This window comes from Ammodytes marinus, assembly GCF_949987685.1.
Source record: "Ammodytes marinus genome assembly, chromosome: 21".
NCBI lineage: Eukaryota > Metazoa > Chordata > Actinopteri > Uranoscopiformes > Ammodytidae > Ammodytes > Ammodytes marinus.
Genome location: NC_137225.1, coordinates 6697364 through 6714209, shown reverse-complemented (window position 1 = coordinate 6714209; position 16846 = coordinate 6697364). Strand labels below are relative to the sequence as shown.

Genomic DNA, 16846 nt, shown 5'->3' with positions numbered 1-16846 from the left:
CGTTTACACCATTGGGCTACTGTTCTCAGCTGTAACCAGAGTCCATTGAGGGGAGAACCAGAGTAAATGTACCACTGTCAACCTCGTGTAAATCCTCTGACCGAGATCCCTCAGCCTCCGTCCGCAGAGACGTTGGGAGTTATTTGGCGTGTAGTGATCTATACGATACCGGACCGGCCCAAATCTGGTACGGAGCAAGAAGGAAAACATTGAGCCAGATTCCTGCCATTTAATATCCCATTTAAGGGTAATTTGGCATGAAACCCCCTGGCATGTGTGATGGAATTCTACTGCTCCTTGTGTTCAATGAAATTCCCCACAGGCTTTTGGACTGTAGGTGTGTGTGTGTGTGTGTGTGTGTGTGTGTGTGTGTGTGTGTGTGTGTGTGTGTGTGTGTGTGTGCGTGTGTGCGTGTGTGGCTGTTTGTACAAGAAGTGTGTGTGTGTGTGTGTGCGCAAGTGTGCTAGTCCTTCCAAAGCCAGCAGAAGTGTAGTTTTCCACTGGGGTGAATCTACACTCTCCTGCCACGTCTGACTGCCCTCTGTAGTCACAGATAACACTGTGGGCTCAGGCCGCAGCCACAACAGCCAACTGGACCCATTAATGGACCCTTTAGCCAATAGGACGACGGTTGCCAGGCACGCCACTTTTTGCTCTGACCAATCAAAATTGGTTTTAGGGACAGGAATTCGTCGAAATAGGCCAAAAGACACCGTTTCTGCTCTCTCTTTCAAGATCAAATTCCTCTCGTCCCACTCCCTCCTGACTGAAACTTCCAGACATTTTGTCATTGTCAAAAAGAAAAAGTGTGGGGGGAGCATTCAGAGAGCTTAAATCTGATTTATCCTGTCTTTGTGTCTCTCCGTATGACCGATATAAGCCCGGATTTATGTGAAATCTGCTACTTCGGGGAAACATATTTCTCCCGTTACCAAAACACAATACGACGATTTGTAAAAGAGGAATGTGTTCACGACAAAATGATGTGGAATGTGCAGCCGCCGGAGGGAAGGAATGATGCAAACGGCCCAGCTTCAAAACGCTTTCTCCCTGCCCTCTCTCTTTCAATTGTGTCGGCGAGATCAGACATGGAATTAAAATGTCATTTTCTCGACTTATTCTCCGTTTTCGTCCGTTCACCCGGTGCGATGGGATCGGGCCCCAGCAGGTGTTCCCCTGTCCCGTGAGTCAACACCGCCTCGGAGAACTTTCCACGTGCGGATTCATAAAAAAAAATTTCTCTCTCTTTGCATGTAACAGAGTAACACTTCTGTACAGATGCCAGAGCCCCTCGAGAAATCCAAGAGGGAGACGTCAGTGCCAAGAAATGATATTAACCATAGAGATAAAATGGTCACTCTCTATTAAAAACAGCAGGCCAGGGCCAGGTGAATTAATCCCCTTTTTGGGATTTCTCTTATTAAAGTCTGGTAGAGTGGGAGTTATAAGTCTCACTTGGTCTATCCATCTCTCTCTCTCTTTTTCTCTCTCTCTCTTTTTCTTTCGTTCTCCATCTGTGTGAGTCCCAGCAGGTGCTTTTCGATGCGAGGAAAAGCAAGATTGTTCCTTTGGGGTCACAGGGTTTCAAGTTTTTGCGACCGGGAGGATTGTAACCGTCGCAGCCGCTGATGCATTTCATACAAACCCCCACGTACGCCCCAGCCCTCGGATAATATGAAACACATTTAGTCCGCGGCGTGAGGAGCATTGAATGAAAAACGCAATCTGCTCATCCCCGCACAAAGCCCCCCCCCCCTGTCCTCTGTCGCTCGGATCACTTACTACACCTTCAAAAACAAGTGAAAGCATTTACTATTGGGTCTGAACAAAAGGCCCAGTGTTACACAACTGTAGGAAGTTAACTTGGGACACTTCTAACCTCCATTGTTCACAGCTCAGACAAAGAGTTCAAATAGTTTTTTTCGAAAAGCCTTTGCAGAGTTTTTTTTTGTGATTTGCGAGGGGGCTCTGACACTGAATTTGCAGTTCACAGAGCGTTGGCCCCAATTAAAGGGCCGTAAAACATTTTAAGCAGGTTCAGCTGAGAAACACACTTTTCCCTGCTGACTTGCAAATCTGAACCAACTCAACACAACGTGAATAATTGGCTCAGAAAGGGCTCACGAGTTATTGAAATGCCCAAACAAAGACAACAGCTCCTGGTTACAGGACACATTAAAACATTTAAAAAACCTAATGGAATTGTTATATTTAATCCATGAAAATGAATAAAACACATGCAATTAATGATAGACTAAATCCCTGCATGTGTTACAATAACTGTATCCCATTTACTTCGCTCAAATGCTGCCGTTTTCCTTTATACATCGTTTTGCAATTCATGACATTTCTTCAAGTCGGTAATCCTTCAATTTGAAACTTTGATTAAAATTTGTTGAATTTTGTTTGGAAGGACCTGCTGTGAGACAAAGATGCACTAAATAGTAACACATGCTTTGTGGTGATAAATTCACGAAGGCAACCGTCGTTTTAAAAAATGATGATTTCCTTTTGGGGAGACTTCAAACATCAGGAAACAGAACAAATGGTGCAAGAACACACATCTAGGCCCAACAGAGACAACAGAGCGTTTTGCTTTTTGTCCGGCTCTATCTCACTCTGGAATGTGTTTTTCACTCTGTGGAAAGATTCATAACGTAACAATGACTTTTCCTAAGCGAGAGCGATACGAGGCCCGATACCTCCAGCTCTACTGACCGTAAGAACATCAGCAGCAATAATGTAAACGACAAGTGAAGTGACCTACATCAAGAGATCACGCAGTCTGCCGACACACACACACACACAGAAAAACACACAGGCCATTCGCCTTGCCCCTGCTCTCTCCCAGTAGGACCTCATGGCAGGATCAAAGGCATGCCAAACAGTAGTCTGAAAGTGAGCGTGTTCCACATGGCCTTGTTGTGTCTGGCCCGCTCAAGCCTGGTCAGAGGAGCTGGCCGGGGGGAATTCCTTCCCTGCTCGGCTGGAGTGGGTGAGAGAGAGACAGACAGTGTTCTCGTGTGAGTGTGTAGAGGTGAAGGTTGCATTGGCCCCTGGGCTGTGGCCATGTCGATGTGTGTCGGTGTGTTGTGGTCATTTTTGGACCGTCTTTACTGAGCCTAAATTTGGTCAAGAATCACCATTGAGCAACAGCTATAGCTAGTGGCATGCACAGGGGGGTTACGAGGGGGCAATAACCCCTGCCCTTTTTTTGTTCAGATAGCTTCAGTACCATTTAATAAACCTTTATTCATACCAGTGTGATTAATGGGACTTCAAAACTTGCCCCAAGATTGTACAAGGAGCATTCAAGCGGCTTAGGTGGCCCCACCCTGCTTTAGGTCACATCATTTATCCCAAAAATAATATTCACTCCAATATCTGAGGGCTGTTAGCACAAAGGACTCTGTACTAAACTGTACATTGTATTAAATGGAAGAAGGGAGGTAGAAGAAAACAGTTTGAGACACTGAGAGAGAGAGAGAGAGAGACAGAGAAAGAAAGAAAAAGAGAGAAAAGCAGACAGTTGGAAATAATGGACCAGCTGCTGGAATTAAAACAAAATGTGCAGATGGAGGGGACGATGTGTGTGTGTGTGTGCGAGGGGAGACTCTCACTCGAAAAAGAGGGGGGGAAAGAATGTGGAGAAAGAAATGTGGCTCCTTACCAGCCCGATAAACAAAGTTGGCCTCAGCCTCGGAGGAGGACGGCGAGAGCAGCTCGTCATCGTACTCGTTGGAGCTGAAGGAGCCGGAGTGGTTCCTCTTGCGGGCGTCCATCACAGCGTTCGCCACCATGACGTGACGCAGAGAGTCGTTCAGGTAGCGGTGAAGAAGGCTGCTCTTGTACTTGGGCGGAGACACGTAGTCCTCGGCCAATGACGCGGCTTCGGCGGCAGAGCGTAGCCCAGCCCCCATGCCCATGCCCATACCCATACCCATACCCATGCCCATGCCCATACCCATACCCATACCCATACCCATGCTCATGCTCATGCCCATCCCCATGGCCATGCCAACCATGGAGGAACCTTCTTTCTTTATAACGCTCTGGTACATGGGCTTGGTGAGCTCCTCTGGGCCGCTCTGTGTCCGCTGAGGGTTGTCCCCGTCTGAAAAAAGAATCATAAAACAGGATGTTTTAGATCAATGGCAGATGAACAATTTCCAAAGCAAAGGGCAGCTTCTTTGTTGTATTGCAACAAAAAAAATAGTTTTGCATTCCATTGTGCTGTTTTCGCTTATATATGTCAAATACTGTTTATACTTCATATGCTTAATATATCCATCGCTGTGGTGTTCTGTGTGCACACATTTGCATGAGCTCGTCCTGAAATACAAAAAACCTGTGTTGTAAAAAAAAATTTAAATGATGTGAAATTCTTTCTTTGTTTTTCTCATGGATAACTTTACAGACAGTTAAAAGGAATATTTAACTATCAACACATGTTAACACTAGGCATTTGACTGTTTATTATTGTGTTCATTATGTCACACTGATCATGATAAGCTCATGCACCGTGTATTAGTGATGTAATGCATTAAATATAATGGAGCCCTTCACACAGCACCCATGTGTCGACCAAACTACATTCACATGCTATAAATGCTCATTGTGGCCCACTGATCAACAGTGAATACCTTAACTAAGAGGACATTTACAGCTTATGACTTCAAAATTGTGCAATCACACGCATATTCTTTCGCCCAAAAAATGCTTCTCCAGTCTAAAGGCTTTTCTTAACTTCTGTGCATGTTTCATGCCCGCTGACTGAGCCTTGGCTATTCTGAGCTAATCTTAAATCTAAATACCAGGGGCAGGGAGAGATTTCAACCTGGCGCTCCTGCCCGCCTGTTGGCAAGGCCTCAAGAGCCAGAGAGAGAGAGAGAGAGAGAGAGAGAGAGAGAGAGAGAGAGAGAGAGAGAGAGAGAGAGCCCAGCCGAGACTTAGGACGCATTACCAAAAACCAGAACGGATGGTAGGCCATTTCCTCTCCATTCTCCCACGCAGAAATAAATAATTTCCAGGGCGCTCCGCAAGACCAGCAGATTGAATTAAGGCGCACAGGCCCGTATACCTGATGAAAAGAATCGGTGGAGGGAAAGATAAAACACCAGATATCCTCTGGCAGCAGGAGAAATCAAGGAGAGGTTCACTCTAGATAATGGCCACTGCCAAGAGTGTAATTCTGTAATTTGGGGCAAGTTTGGACTTTTTGATTCATTCTTGGCCAAATTCAAATGATAGCTCCCACATATCAGAAACACATGGAAGTATTATAGCACACTGGCTCCGGTGTGCTGTCTGAGTTAGAATTCCTGTGATAATAAATCTTATTAGAAAAGTAATTATAAAATCAGCCCCTCCTTTACATGTACGGTAGGTCCACCACCTTTTTAAGCCAAAGTACGTAACTTCTGTTGCCCTCATGAGACATTCTGTAATTATAACACGGTCGGCTCATGAGGTAAGCCTTCGGGATTTTACACCTACTGCTGTACGTCCAGGTCTTTTTCTCAGCAGAAGAATCAACAACTGAAACATTTCTTGAGCTCTTGCGCCAGTGTCAGGGGGGGGGGGACGACCAGTTTGTAAACGCTGTCATACTGAGAAATACAGTGAGAGCTTTGTGGAGCTGATAGGCTTAATCAACTTTGCGTCAACTCGGCGATGGCTTGATTGTAACTGACATTCATTTGTATGTCTCTCTCTCCAAACTCCTATGCAGCAAAAATGTGTTTTTTACTCTTGGACTTGTTACTGTAGCTACAAAACAAGCTGGAGCACTTTGGGACAGTATAGGAGGAGTGCGTGCTGACTCAGTGGGGTCAGGTCTGGACCCATAAATAGCATTTAGTGGAACAAAAGCCAGGGCCTTAAATGAACACACATAATAGTGGGCCTGCCTTTTAACAGCACACGGGTCAGGAGTGGAAGCAGGCTGCGGCCAGCTTCACAACCATAATGTGACAGGCAGAAGAGTCGGGGAGATATACAGAGCCTAACCGGTGGTACAGTGGCCTGTGGCGGAACACAATGCAAACACCGCGCGCACATTCCTCACCCGGCCACACTCTAAGCTTTCTCCTCCTCAAAAATCTAATTAGAGATGTCTGACACCACAGCAGCCTTCTCTTCTGTTCATCCTTCCACTGTGTGAGTATTATGTTTTATGGATTCTTTTTTTTGTTTTGTTTTGTTTCCTGACCATGTTTCCCCATGTGCTGTCCATGTGAGCAGAAAAAGAAAAAAAGCTAGTTGCTGTAAATACACGCTTGACACAGAGAGCTGCTCATTTTCAATTGCAGGCTATAGGCAGACAGGGGGTTGGCTCAGCGGGGTGTCTTAATGACAGCATGTCGCAGCGCTCCTCCATTTATACACACACCCAGAAACACGGCTCTGCTTAGCATCAGCGGGCGGCAAGAGGGCTTTCTGGTTTCCTTTCAAATCTTGATGCTAGATTTGAATTTCACGGGAGCGCGAGAAGTATGATGTAAATAGCACCAGGGCCTGAGACATTTTGAAGGGGATATCTTTGAAATGATCGTCTACAGAGCGTAGGAACGTTTTCCACTGTTCATGTAAAATGTATACATGTGTCACCTAGTATGCCAATCGCACTTTGTCATGGTTTTACAACATTGAATGGGTCCCCTGTATGTCTAGAGACTCCAAAGGTATGAGAAAAAACAACCCTATCTTTATCACAACCTCCACCTTTCTGAAAGCCTGTGTTCATTATGACCACATAAAGGGAGAAGCCACGCCCTCTCATTACCAACCTTACACCCTCACATCCCCCCTTAATCTACCTGGAAGTTAGATTCAAACCGGCATTTAGATTCAGGGCCAATCAGAGCAGACTGGGCTTTTTGGAAGGCGGGGCTTAAAGAGACAGGCTCCAAAACGGAGCGTTTAAGACAAAGGCTGAAAAGCTGCGATTCAGCGATGGCACTGTGAGAAATATAAAAGGCTATTTGGTCACTGCACCATGAAAACATTTTCTGGTGGAAACCCAAATAAAAATTTTGAACCTGAAAATGTGCATAATACGTGACCTTTAAGTAGTGGTAATGAACAGTATCCTTTTTACCCACAATGCAACAGAACAACGTCCTCCCTTAAACCCCCCTTGGCTCCTATACGTCAACCTCTCTCAAACCCGATACTCTTCTTGTGTGTGTGTTTGTTTGTCAGTACCTTCGGAGCAGCTGTCGTCGCTGCTGACACTCAGCCTCTCTGCGTTGCCCTGGACGTATTTGTTGTAGAGTTTGATCCGTAGCGCCCAGCTCAGGTCGGGCTGCCTCACTGTGTTCTTCAGCCGCCTTCGGGCGTTGGCAAACCAGTTAGAGACCTGAAGAGAAAGCAGCAAAACAAAATTTAAATAAAGATCTTATTTTAGTTTCCGATTCCAAACACCTCAATCCATAGGCGTAGATTTCTGTAGTGGTGCATGGGATCTCCATCAATATTTGGAAGAGGTTAATTTATCCCCCTTTCAAAAGATGTGGAAAAAACTATTAGCCCATTACACATCCCAAATTGTTGAACAGAATATCACTTGGATGCCCGAAAATGAAGTGTTTGACTCTCAAGACTTTGTAGGTGAGGAAGCCCAGACCCCGCCATTTAATGTGTCCCCCTCCATGTTGTAACAAAACCTACGCCCTTGTCCACATCCATAGCAAAACAAAGACTATCCTTTATGAAAACGTCTGGAGGCAAAAGACAGAAAGAGAGTCAGGTTGCAGCTCGGGCTCTTCTGAAAACCGAGCTCTGAGAAACAACCCAGACGCTCCAGGGAGAGACTCTACCCAGCATGCATCTCTTCTGCATCAACGCCATGTAGAAACATTTAACACTGCACGGCCAGCGAACGCAGCAAACCTTTCTTTTCAAAAATATGTTCCGACCGAGATGTACAGTACGTCCCCCCAGTGCTTATTCTGGACCCAATAATACATTTTTTCCAACACTGTCTTCGAGACAGCAATAAAAAAAGGACACTTGAGCCGGCGCTCTTCCTTTTCACTGGGAAGGGAGACCATTAGATGTTATACTAGAATAACTTTTCATGCTCAATAGACTTCAAGCGGCTTATGAAAGGGGGGGGGGGGGCTGGGGTGGGTCGGTGGGGGCTTTATGCTAGAGTACTTATTTTTTCTGATCCCCTCTCTTTCAGTATCGTGTTTCTCGTTAACTGGGAGCGTCCCACTTCCCCTTTGTCTCGGGCCCAGCACTGTGGCACGCCAGGCTGCATGGGGAGCAGGCGGCATCTAGGACAGGACATGGGGCTTGGCGTGGAGACGGCTCGCTAATAAGGACTGCTGGAAAGATGGATGTCAATGGGGTGAAAGAAAGAGAGCACTGCAAAAATGTCAAATCTTACCGAGTACTTACTTTATATTGGTCTAATTTTGAGGCGCGATATCTCATGACACGTAATAAATTGTGATCACTTCACTAGCGTAACATTTAATTGAGACTTGTAAATTCCATAGGATTGAATTGAAAGTGAGGATTACAAGGCGGGTTTACCACAACACACAAGCTCTTCCTTTTGCTAGTAACACACACTGAATATGAGTATTTCTATCATAACTCAAGATATATCTGATTTTAAAATGCTCAAATATCACTCGATAATCTTACTTCAAGAAGGTGATCATATTAAATCTAGAACATTGCTACAAATGTGTTGGCATAAGTTAAATTACACTTGAAATGAAGAGAATGACAAGTTGGGGGAAGAATTCTGCAGTGAATTTACACAGATTATGAAATACGACTTGTATTGCTAGTATTTTTTTTACGTATTTTTGAAGAGGCACTTTTTCCAGTGAAGGCAAACCACCCAGCAGAAAAAAACATTTCCTTGACCCGTGGCCTGTGTGTACCGTACAATCCGTTAAGTAGACGGCATGCAGGCACGGCCAGTGATGGAGAACATGGCATCGGCATATTAGCACAAACTTTAACAGAGATTGTTTTCAACATTTACATGGAAAGAAGGAGCTGTGTTGCCTAAAACATGACAGATTTAGTTGCTTTGGACACCTGGTGCCAGGTGGGTGTCTCCAGGGGAAAATGCACAAGAAGGGATGCGTTTTACAACACTGGCACGTCAGCAGTGACTGTGGTGTGTTTGGAATAAACAGTGGAAGAACTGGTTCGTTGTCCTTGTGTGTTCGTGAACGGATTGGCAAAGAAAAAGAATGTCCCGAGGGATACAACGAACATTTATCTTCACATGAAATTGTTTGCTGATAATTTCTCCAAACGATGGATACATTTTCCGGTCTGAAAAATGGCAGAAAATACTAAAAAAATGTGTTCCCAGAACCAAAGGTGATAACTTTAAATTGCTTATTTTGTCTGAACATTTAACCAAAACCAAAAAGATATTACTATTTTATGTCATTATTTATTTATTTTACAGAAAAAGCAGCCAATTCTCCTATCCGATACACTAGAAACAGCAAGTGTTAGACTTCCTTATTGATCAATTATTGAAACACATTTTGCCGATCGACTGTTCATTTCGACGAGCCAAATTTCCATGCATTCTAAAAACAAGAATAACTTGTGTCAAACAGCTCCCATGTGTGCTTACCCAACAGACGACCTCCATCATGTTGGAAAAGAATGTTCCGAAAATTATTCACCTGCCTTTCATCACCCTCGTGCAACTTCAAGAAAAAAAAAATCCTCCATCGACCTTTGACCCTGCCGCTGGTATTTGGGTGTCAGCTTGAACGTATATATGTATGTGTGAGGTTGAGAGTGTGTGTGTGTTAGTGTGTGTGTGTGTGTGTGTGTGTGTGTGGCTGTGAGAGGCATCCCGGTGTCCAACACAAAGCATTCCTCTGCACCCCTTGCTCGCCCTGCACCAAAACAAACAGCTCCATCAGGCTCTCTCCCTCCCTAAATGAGAACCAGATTAAGCGATCGTGGCCGGCAGCCCGAGAAAGCCGCCGCAGACTCTTGTGAGGCCGTATCAGTGACCTTGTCAGCCAGATGATACTGTACACACACAGCTGCTTTGCGAGTGCCAGACGGACCCAAAACACACTCGAATACACTGCAGGGTTTTCCTTCTCAGTGGTCAGTTCGTGAGGAGCTAAAAGTCAAGTTGTCCACTGAACTTGTGTATTGTCAGCAGAGGGGGCAATAGAACCTAAGCGAATCACAAAACTACACCTAGAGGAGTGGGTCTGGACTATGGAAAGACTCTAAATAAAAATTGTAAGGCATTCAATAGACAAACCAAACGATAATAAAGAAGAAAATTACATTTCTGCTATGCATAATTAAGTTTTTCCAGATATTTGATTCCCTTGTGAAGTTCTGACTTCAGTTTAATATGATTCAATTTCATTTTATGCATAACTACAGTCATTTTTTTTTCCACTTTTAAGTGACATATAAAAATGAACAGAATTGCCAGAATTGTGAAGCTAGAAATAACATGGACCAACATCCACACTTGCACGAGGGCTGTAAAATAAACAGCTCGAAGATGTGAAACACACTTTCCATTTACGGGCCTGATAATTGAAATACAAGTCAAAAAATCTTTTCAGACCCGATTAGAAAGAAACCAAACCAAACCAAATCCCTTTTTTAGCCCCTAGTGGATCAAGAATAGGCATTGGATAAGAAAAGACTGACAGCAGGCTTAATGTGAAGCTAAAACCAATGAGGAGCACACTCACCTGTACCAGGGTCATTTGCGAGCCGAGGGCCAGCAGTATCTTCTCGGTCTTGGTGGGGTAAGGGTTGTCTCTGTGCTTGTAGAGCCACTGCTTGAGCGGCCGCGCCATGTCCTGCAGGGCCTGACGCTTGTGTCGCACTTTACCACCGCTGGGCCGTCCCCTATTGTAGGATCAAGGAGGAGGAATGTCAGTGTATTACAAACTACGCTCAAATCTTCCAACCAAACCTGGGTGGCTTTTTTTTTCCTTTTCTGTCTGATATGTTCATTATTTTGTTAATGACTCTTTTCTATTATAATCTGCCAAACAAATAATACTCATGATATCCAGGGGCAGATTTAGTTTTGGTGCCATATGCCAAACACAGGCCGTCCTTATCCCTTGCTTTTCACATTGTTCAGATGTCTAGGAAAGACCTACAGTGTGTTTGACTTAGTTTCTTCAACATCAAATTCAAATGGTTTCATTGGCATTAAAGGTTCGAAAACAATGTTGCCGCAAAAGCATCAAAATGTAATTTGTACAAAAGAATTGTGTTTATTATAAACGCTACTTACAGTAAGATTCACATTTAAATTCATACACTTGCATTCAACTACTAGGACTATGTGTATTATTTATGTGTCACCATTGTCCTCAAGACTCTCAATGCCATGTGTGTTATATTCTCACTTTAGTAAAAAATAGATGGAAATCAGACATACTGGAATCATACATATTATTTCCGATGCAGTTTTAGCGAATGGATTTTAACTTTAAAAACACGATTGAGTGAAAAGTTGAAAATTGTTTAATAAAACTTAACCGATAGTTTATGAGGCATTTTATGAGGGCCTTTGGTGACTTGGGGCCCCCGGCAATTGCGTACCTATATGCCTATTGGTTAGCCCGCATGTGATGTCAATCTAGATTTCAATTTCTCCTTTTTCCAAATTAAAGTCAATCTGGTTTCAAAGCCATAAAAGGGAAACCATGCATGGCTATGTTGTTTATTGAAGTCAACAAAACAATGTTGGGCAGCTGCACTGGACCGACATGTCGTCTGAAAATTGTGAGTCATGACACATAAAGTGAACACTCTACGCGGCATACAATTTTCTCAGCCCAAAGCACTGCAATTAAGACGAGAGAGGGATTAAAAGAGACATAGCCTGGGAGAGAGAGAGAGAGAGAGAGAGAGACTGCCACTTGCACTTTTCCTTTTCATGACTTGTCCCACAAACCGCCGACACGTCGCAATGAAACAAACAAAAAACTTTTTTTTTTGCTATGATTAACATTTCACACCCAGGAGAGCTGGATCAACAACAATGTAGCCGGGTCACAGACACAGCCAAGCCAGGCCAGGCCAGGCCAAGCCAGGCCAGGCCAGCCGGCACACAACGGTCAGTCAAAAAAACTTAAACTATACTTCTAACGGCTTTGAAAAGAACACTGTAATGATATTATTAAAAAAAAACTCTAAATGCAATGCAGTTCTCCAAAGAATATTGAAACATTGTTGGTCTTAAGCAGCCTATACTGAAGGGCTGAGCCTCACCTTAGCTCCAGGTTTTAGGAACCTGTAGATGTCAGTGTGGCGCTGTGCTGCGCTCCTCCCTTCATCTCACCAAAGCAAAGCTCCACTGACTGCTGCAGATGTTACATACTTTAGTCTAACCTCAAGTCTGCCCGAGGTTCATGTTCTACAAATATTTTCCTTGTAATCTAGATCAGTATGAACATCCGAAAGGACACTTTACTCCGTGTTCTGAACCTTTGCTTGAAAACACTCAAACACACACACACAGACGGACTGATAGACACACACACACACACACACACACACACACAGACAGATAGATAGACACACACACACACACCTTTGTTTAATAACGCCATGTTCTTCATTTGTGACATCTAACAATCACTTAAGTTCACTATTTTCCTTCTTATTATTGCAGATTGTTCCTCGAGGTCACCTCTGTTCTCTCACTCTCATGTAAATAGGCATAAGACGATAACAATGTAAATTACACATAACAAATAAGTAAATGATATAATATTTTCTTGCACCTGCTCCCTGTCTTGAACGAAGGGTAAACAACACCAAATCTAATATGCATTTTTGTGTTGTTTTTGTTTTCAACACATGTCCCCTCATGTGATTGACTAGACCACACATAGAGTAGAAGGCCAACATGTATTTATTGGAAACAGATGGAGACCTGTATAATAAGACACGCTACCGAACACGCCCGACCTACTTATTCGTTTTCAGATTGGCTGTGAACATCAACACTTCAATTGAAGACGTTTGGAAACGCTAAAATATTCATTCCCCCGATCCACGATCAGATCATGTCGCTTCCAACGCCACTTGTTAAAATAAAGAGCGTATTGGAGTTTCTTTCTTTAGATGTAAAGCACAGGTAGGTATAGTTTCATCAATAAAATAAGCTTTTATGCGGATTTTATATCCGTGCGTAATTTTCAGATTGTACAGCGTCAATGAGTAATTTACGCACAGCTGCGGTGAAAATTTTCTCAATTTGAAATGTAATAAACAGTAATCAAATGAAGAACTCAGAAAGATTCGCGTATAGTTATATCACCAAGGTAATTATGTATAGGAATTCGAACCGAGAATCCTTATTTGAGCTTGATTGGTCTTATCCTGTCTTCATTGCGCACAAGGCAGAGAGAGAGACAACCACAGCGCTCTGACAGCATAACCATAATTGTCGTCCCCGCTTTCTTGCTGTGTTAACTTGTGCTCAGTGAAATAAGCGTTAAATAGATGTATTCCTAATCAGTAAACTATTTAATCCACATGTTCAAAACAAGCCACAGAAGCAGTTGAATAATGCTCTTACATACCCGCTCCGCCTGTGTCTGTTGGCCTGGTTGTCTCTGATGGTCTGGCTGTTAGAGAGAAGGTCTGGATGTTGCCCGTCGATGACTTCCAGATAATTTCTGCTGCTCATCTCCACCTCCTTCGCCTTCTCCTCAAACAGCACCTGGCTGCTCAGCTTGTTAAACACGATGGTGTTCATCTTTGGCCAGATATTCCCCTCGATCAATCTGATTCGCAAAAAATGTTTTAAAAATTAAAATAAAATAAAAATTCTGCGTGGATTTGTCACAATGTCCCTGTGGCTCTCCCCGTGTGGAATACGCGTGTATATTTTAACTCAAGCAGATGCACACATTCAACTATGAACTATTATATGAGCTTTGGTAGGTGTTGGCGATCATAAGAAAAAAATTACTTTTAATATAAGCGGCAATCATTTCTAGATAAGCATTTAATATTAGTCCTTGAATAGCACGTAAAGTATGTAGGCTACGTGATGGTTTGACACCTTGACTCGGATATGTGTGTGATAACTAAGCAGTACGCCTGCTTCTACTGTACAAATAAACTGCATTAAACAGCGCGTGCACTATCTGGAGCTAAAGCGGACCAGGCGTAGCTGCGCTGCTGTGATGCGTCACTGTAAGGTCGCTCTTTGTAAACATCTGCATCTGCAATTCATACTTCATAACAATGGATACGTCTGAGCCAATTCGGGGTGTCTGTTAGTTATTTGTGAATTTAGTTGTACTTTTGTTTTGGAAAAAACAAGCAATTAATAATTATAGTCTAGACGTATCGGTGCAGACAGCAGGTCCGTTATCAGTAAAATGGGTAAATGCAAATAGAGTACTAATTCGTGCGCAATAATGCCGCACTGCAATAAACCCTATAGCCAGGAGTTACGACTAGTTATTCAGAGGGAATACAACCAATTCCACTTTACTCTATTGAATGCACTTTTTTATTTTCTATAAATAACCGAGGATAACAGACAGATAACGTACTGCAGACTCGTTGCTACTGTATGTGTTGTTCAAAGCTTGATTTGAATTTTAAAATATGTTTGCGAATTCCACGTGAAGCACCTTGAATATCCCTGTCACCGCTGCGGTCGCATGTCGCTCAAGCCTGACTTCTTTATTTGACTTCATGCCTTCCCTTTTTATTTATTTTTTCATCCAAAACAAATAACTATGCAGGCTGAAGAAATGTGACTTTGTTTCTTTTTTTTTTTTCTCTGTCACCAGTTTCAATCTAGAATCTCTCTTTAGGCTACAGGTTGAATATTGAATCCGTGTGTCTGACTGGAGAGGACGCACCGGGATGCGGTGCCACCAACAGCAGGCTTCTGCCAAATGTGTACAGTAGCATAGTGATGTCCAGTGAAACAGACCAAACATAATGCTGGCAGTGGATGTAGGACTCACATCTATATCATTGATTATATTTAGAATGGTTTAATAATTAGTCATGATGATGACTAATAAACAGCTGCGTAAACTCAGTACATCCCATTCAAAGTTGGGTGAAGTGGCTCTATATCCTTCACTACATCCCTGGTTTCAAACTATCGCTTATTTCCTAAATCAAAGCTCCAATCAAAGTGTGTCGGCTTACCTGTCCCGGGCCCCTCCTGCGTCTCTCTGCTGTGTAGAACAATAATCCTCTTTCCACTCGCCCATTCCCTGTTCACATGTTCCCTTGCTGAGATCCTGAGCTCAAACCACACGGACCGCCGTCTCCTCCTCCGCTTTATCCAGCGGCCAGCGCTGCGCCGCCCCGGACTCTGAATATCTCACCCTGCTCATGTTTCCTAGCACACGGCCCGAGCCTGCGAACATACTGTCCATGCTTTACGCCGGTTCTGGGGCCGAGGCCAGCACCAAGGAGAGAGAGAGAGGGAGAGAGGGAGAGGGAGGCATCGCTGTGCAGAAAGTAGGCAGTCTAAATCAACGAATCCATGGCACAGATAGAAAATGTTACTATGCTTCAAAACCAATTGTGTCCAACTGACATGGGAAACCATCTCCTCCCTAAAAGCAACTAAGACTAACTTCACAAACAAGTTACATTTTCATAATCATTTAAAGTCTTTCTTGTTTCAGTTCTTTTGATAGGCTACTTTTTTAATAAAGGCATTATACAGGTTTCTGAAAACCTGTGTTAAAAAACACCAGTCAGATGTCTCTTCCCTTGTGACATACTAAGGGGAGAGGCCACGCCCCCTCATTACCAACCTAACTCACCACTAACTCCCCATGTGATGAACACAGTTAGATTCTAACTGCCAGTTAGAGTCAGGGCAAATCAGAACAGATTGGGATTTGTGGAAGGCAGGGCCTAAAGAGACAGGTGCTAAGGAGCGTTTCAGACAGAGGCTGAAAAAAGGAGATTCAGCAATGGCACTTTGAGAAATGTAAAGGGTTTTTAGGACAGTACACCATGAACACAGTTTCCAAATTAAAATGTTGAACCTACAAATGAGCAATATATGTGACCTTAAATATGTGAAGGCTGAATACACTAAGCCACTTCCACCGTTAGTTATCTTAGTTTAGGAACATTTCCAAACGGCAAGTCTGGCTCTCTCCAATTTAAAAAAAACTCCACCTATACCAGCACGCCTACAGCTCGCTGATAAACACATTATATTTAGTTTTTTCAATGTGTGGCCTATACAAAACAAAGCATTAAGATGTTCTTTGCAGGGCTTAGGGTTAGCCTCAGGGCTGATCACTCACTGATGACTCAGACTTGTGTTTCATCTCGCACAGTGACTCTGACTTGGACTCAAGCAAGTCTTGTGTGCTGAGGCAGAGTCAAATTCACAGCAGTAAAAGATACACAGAATAAAGAGTTATGCAGAATTAAAAAAAAAGGATATAAGCAATGGGGACAATAACAAGTATTGATTGATATAACAACAGCTACAGTTAAACAAATATATCCACTCAGATTAAACCATGATGACTCAAACTCAGGAAAGTATGACTCGGCCTTGACAATTGGTGACTCCTTTACAACACTGGTAAGGAAGGCTACAATTATTTTTTTTTGCCTCTGACCAGTTTGCTAGTTAACCAGCAGAGACTCTACGAAGTTAGACAGGCATATAACCCCTGAAGTGGGAAAACTGTCGCAATACAAAGATAAGTATAAGAATGTGCATGTTAATGGTTCAGCTATGGGGGTGCTGGCAGGTGTAATCGGCCACCATTGGACAAGAGCAGCTCCCGGTGTCTGTGCTAAGCTAAGCTGTGAAGTGTGTCTATACCCTGTTTCAATG

The 16846-nt window shown here is 43.4% G+C and overlaps 1 protein-coding gene across 1 annotated transcript in view; it reads right to left on the bottom strand.

Annotated features, from left to right (window-relative positions):
• The window catches only part of mkxa (mohawk homeobox a), a 29308-nt gene extending 14037 nt beyond the window's left edge, over positions 1–15271 (bottom strand). Inside the window, exons 1-5 of the mRNA XM_080050612.1 lie at positions 15178–15271; positions 13581–13784; positions 10722–10881; positions 7207–7360; positions 3671–4114 (exon numbers count right to left, since the gene is read on the bottom strand). Coding sequence (XP_079906738.1) covers positions 3671–4114; positions 7207–7360; positions 10722–10881; positions 13581–13784; positions 15178–15242 — 1027 coding nt within the window. The 5' untranslated portion in view covers positions 15243–15271. The remainder of the gene's footprint in view (positions 1–3670; positions 4115–7206; positions 7361–10721; positions 10882–13580; positions 13785–15177) is intronic.
• Positions 15272–16846: the final 1575 nt, after the last annotated feature.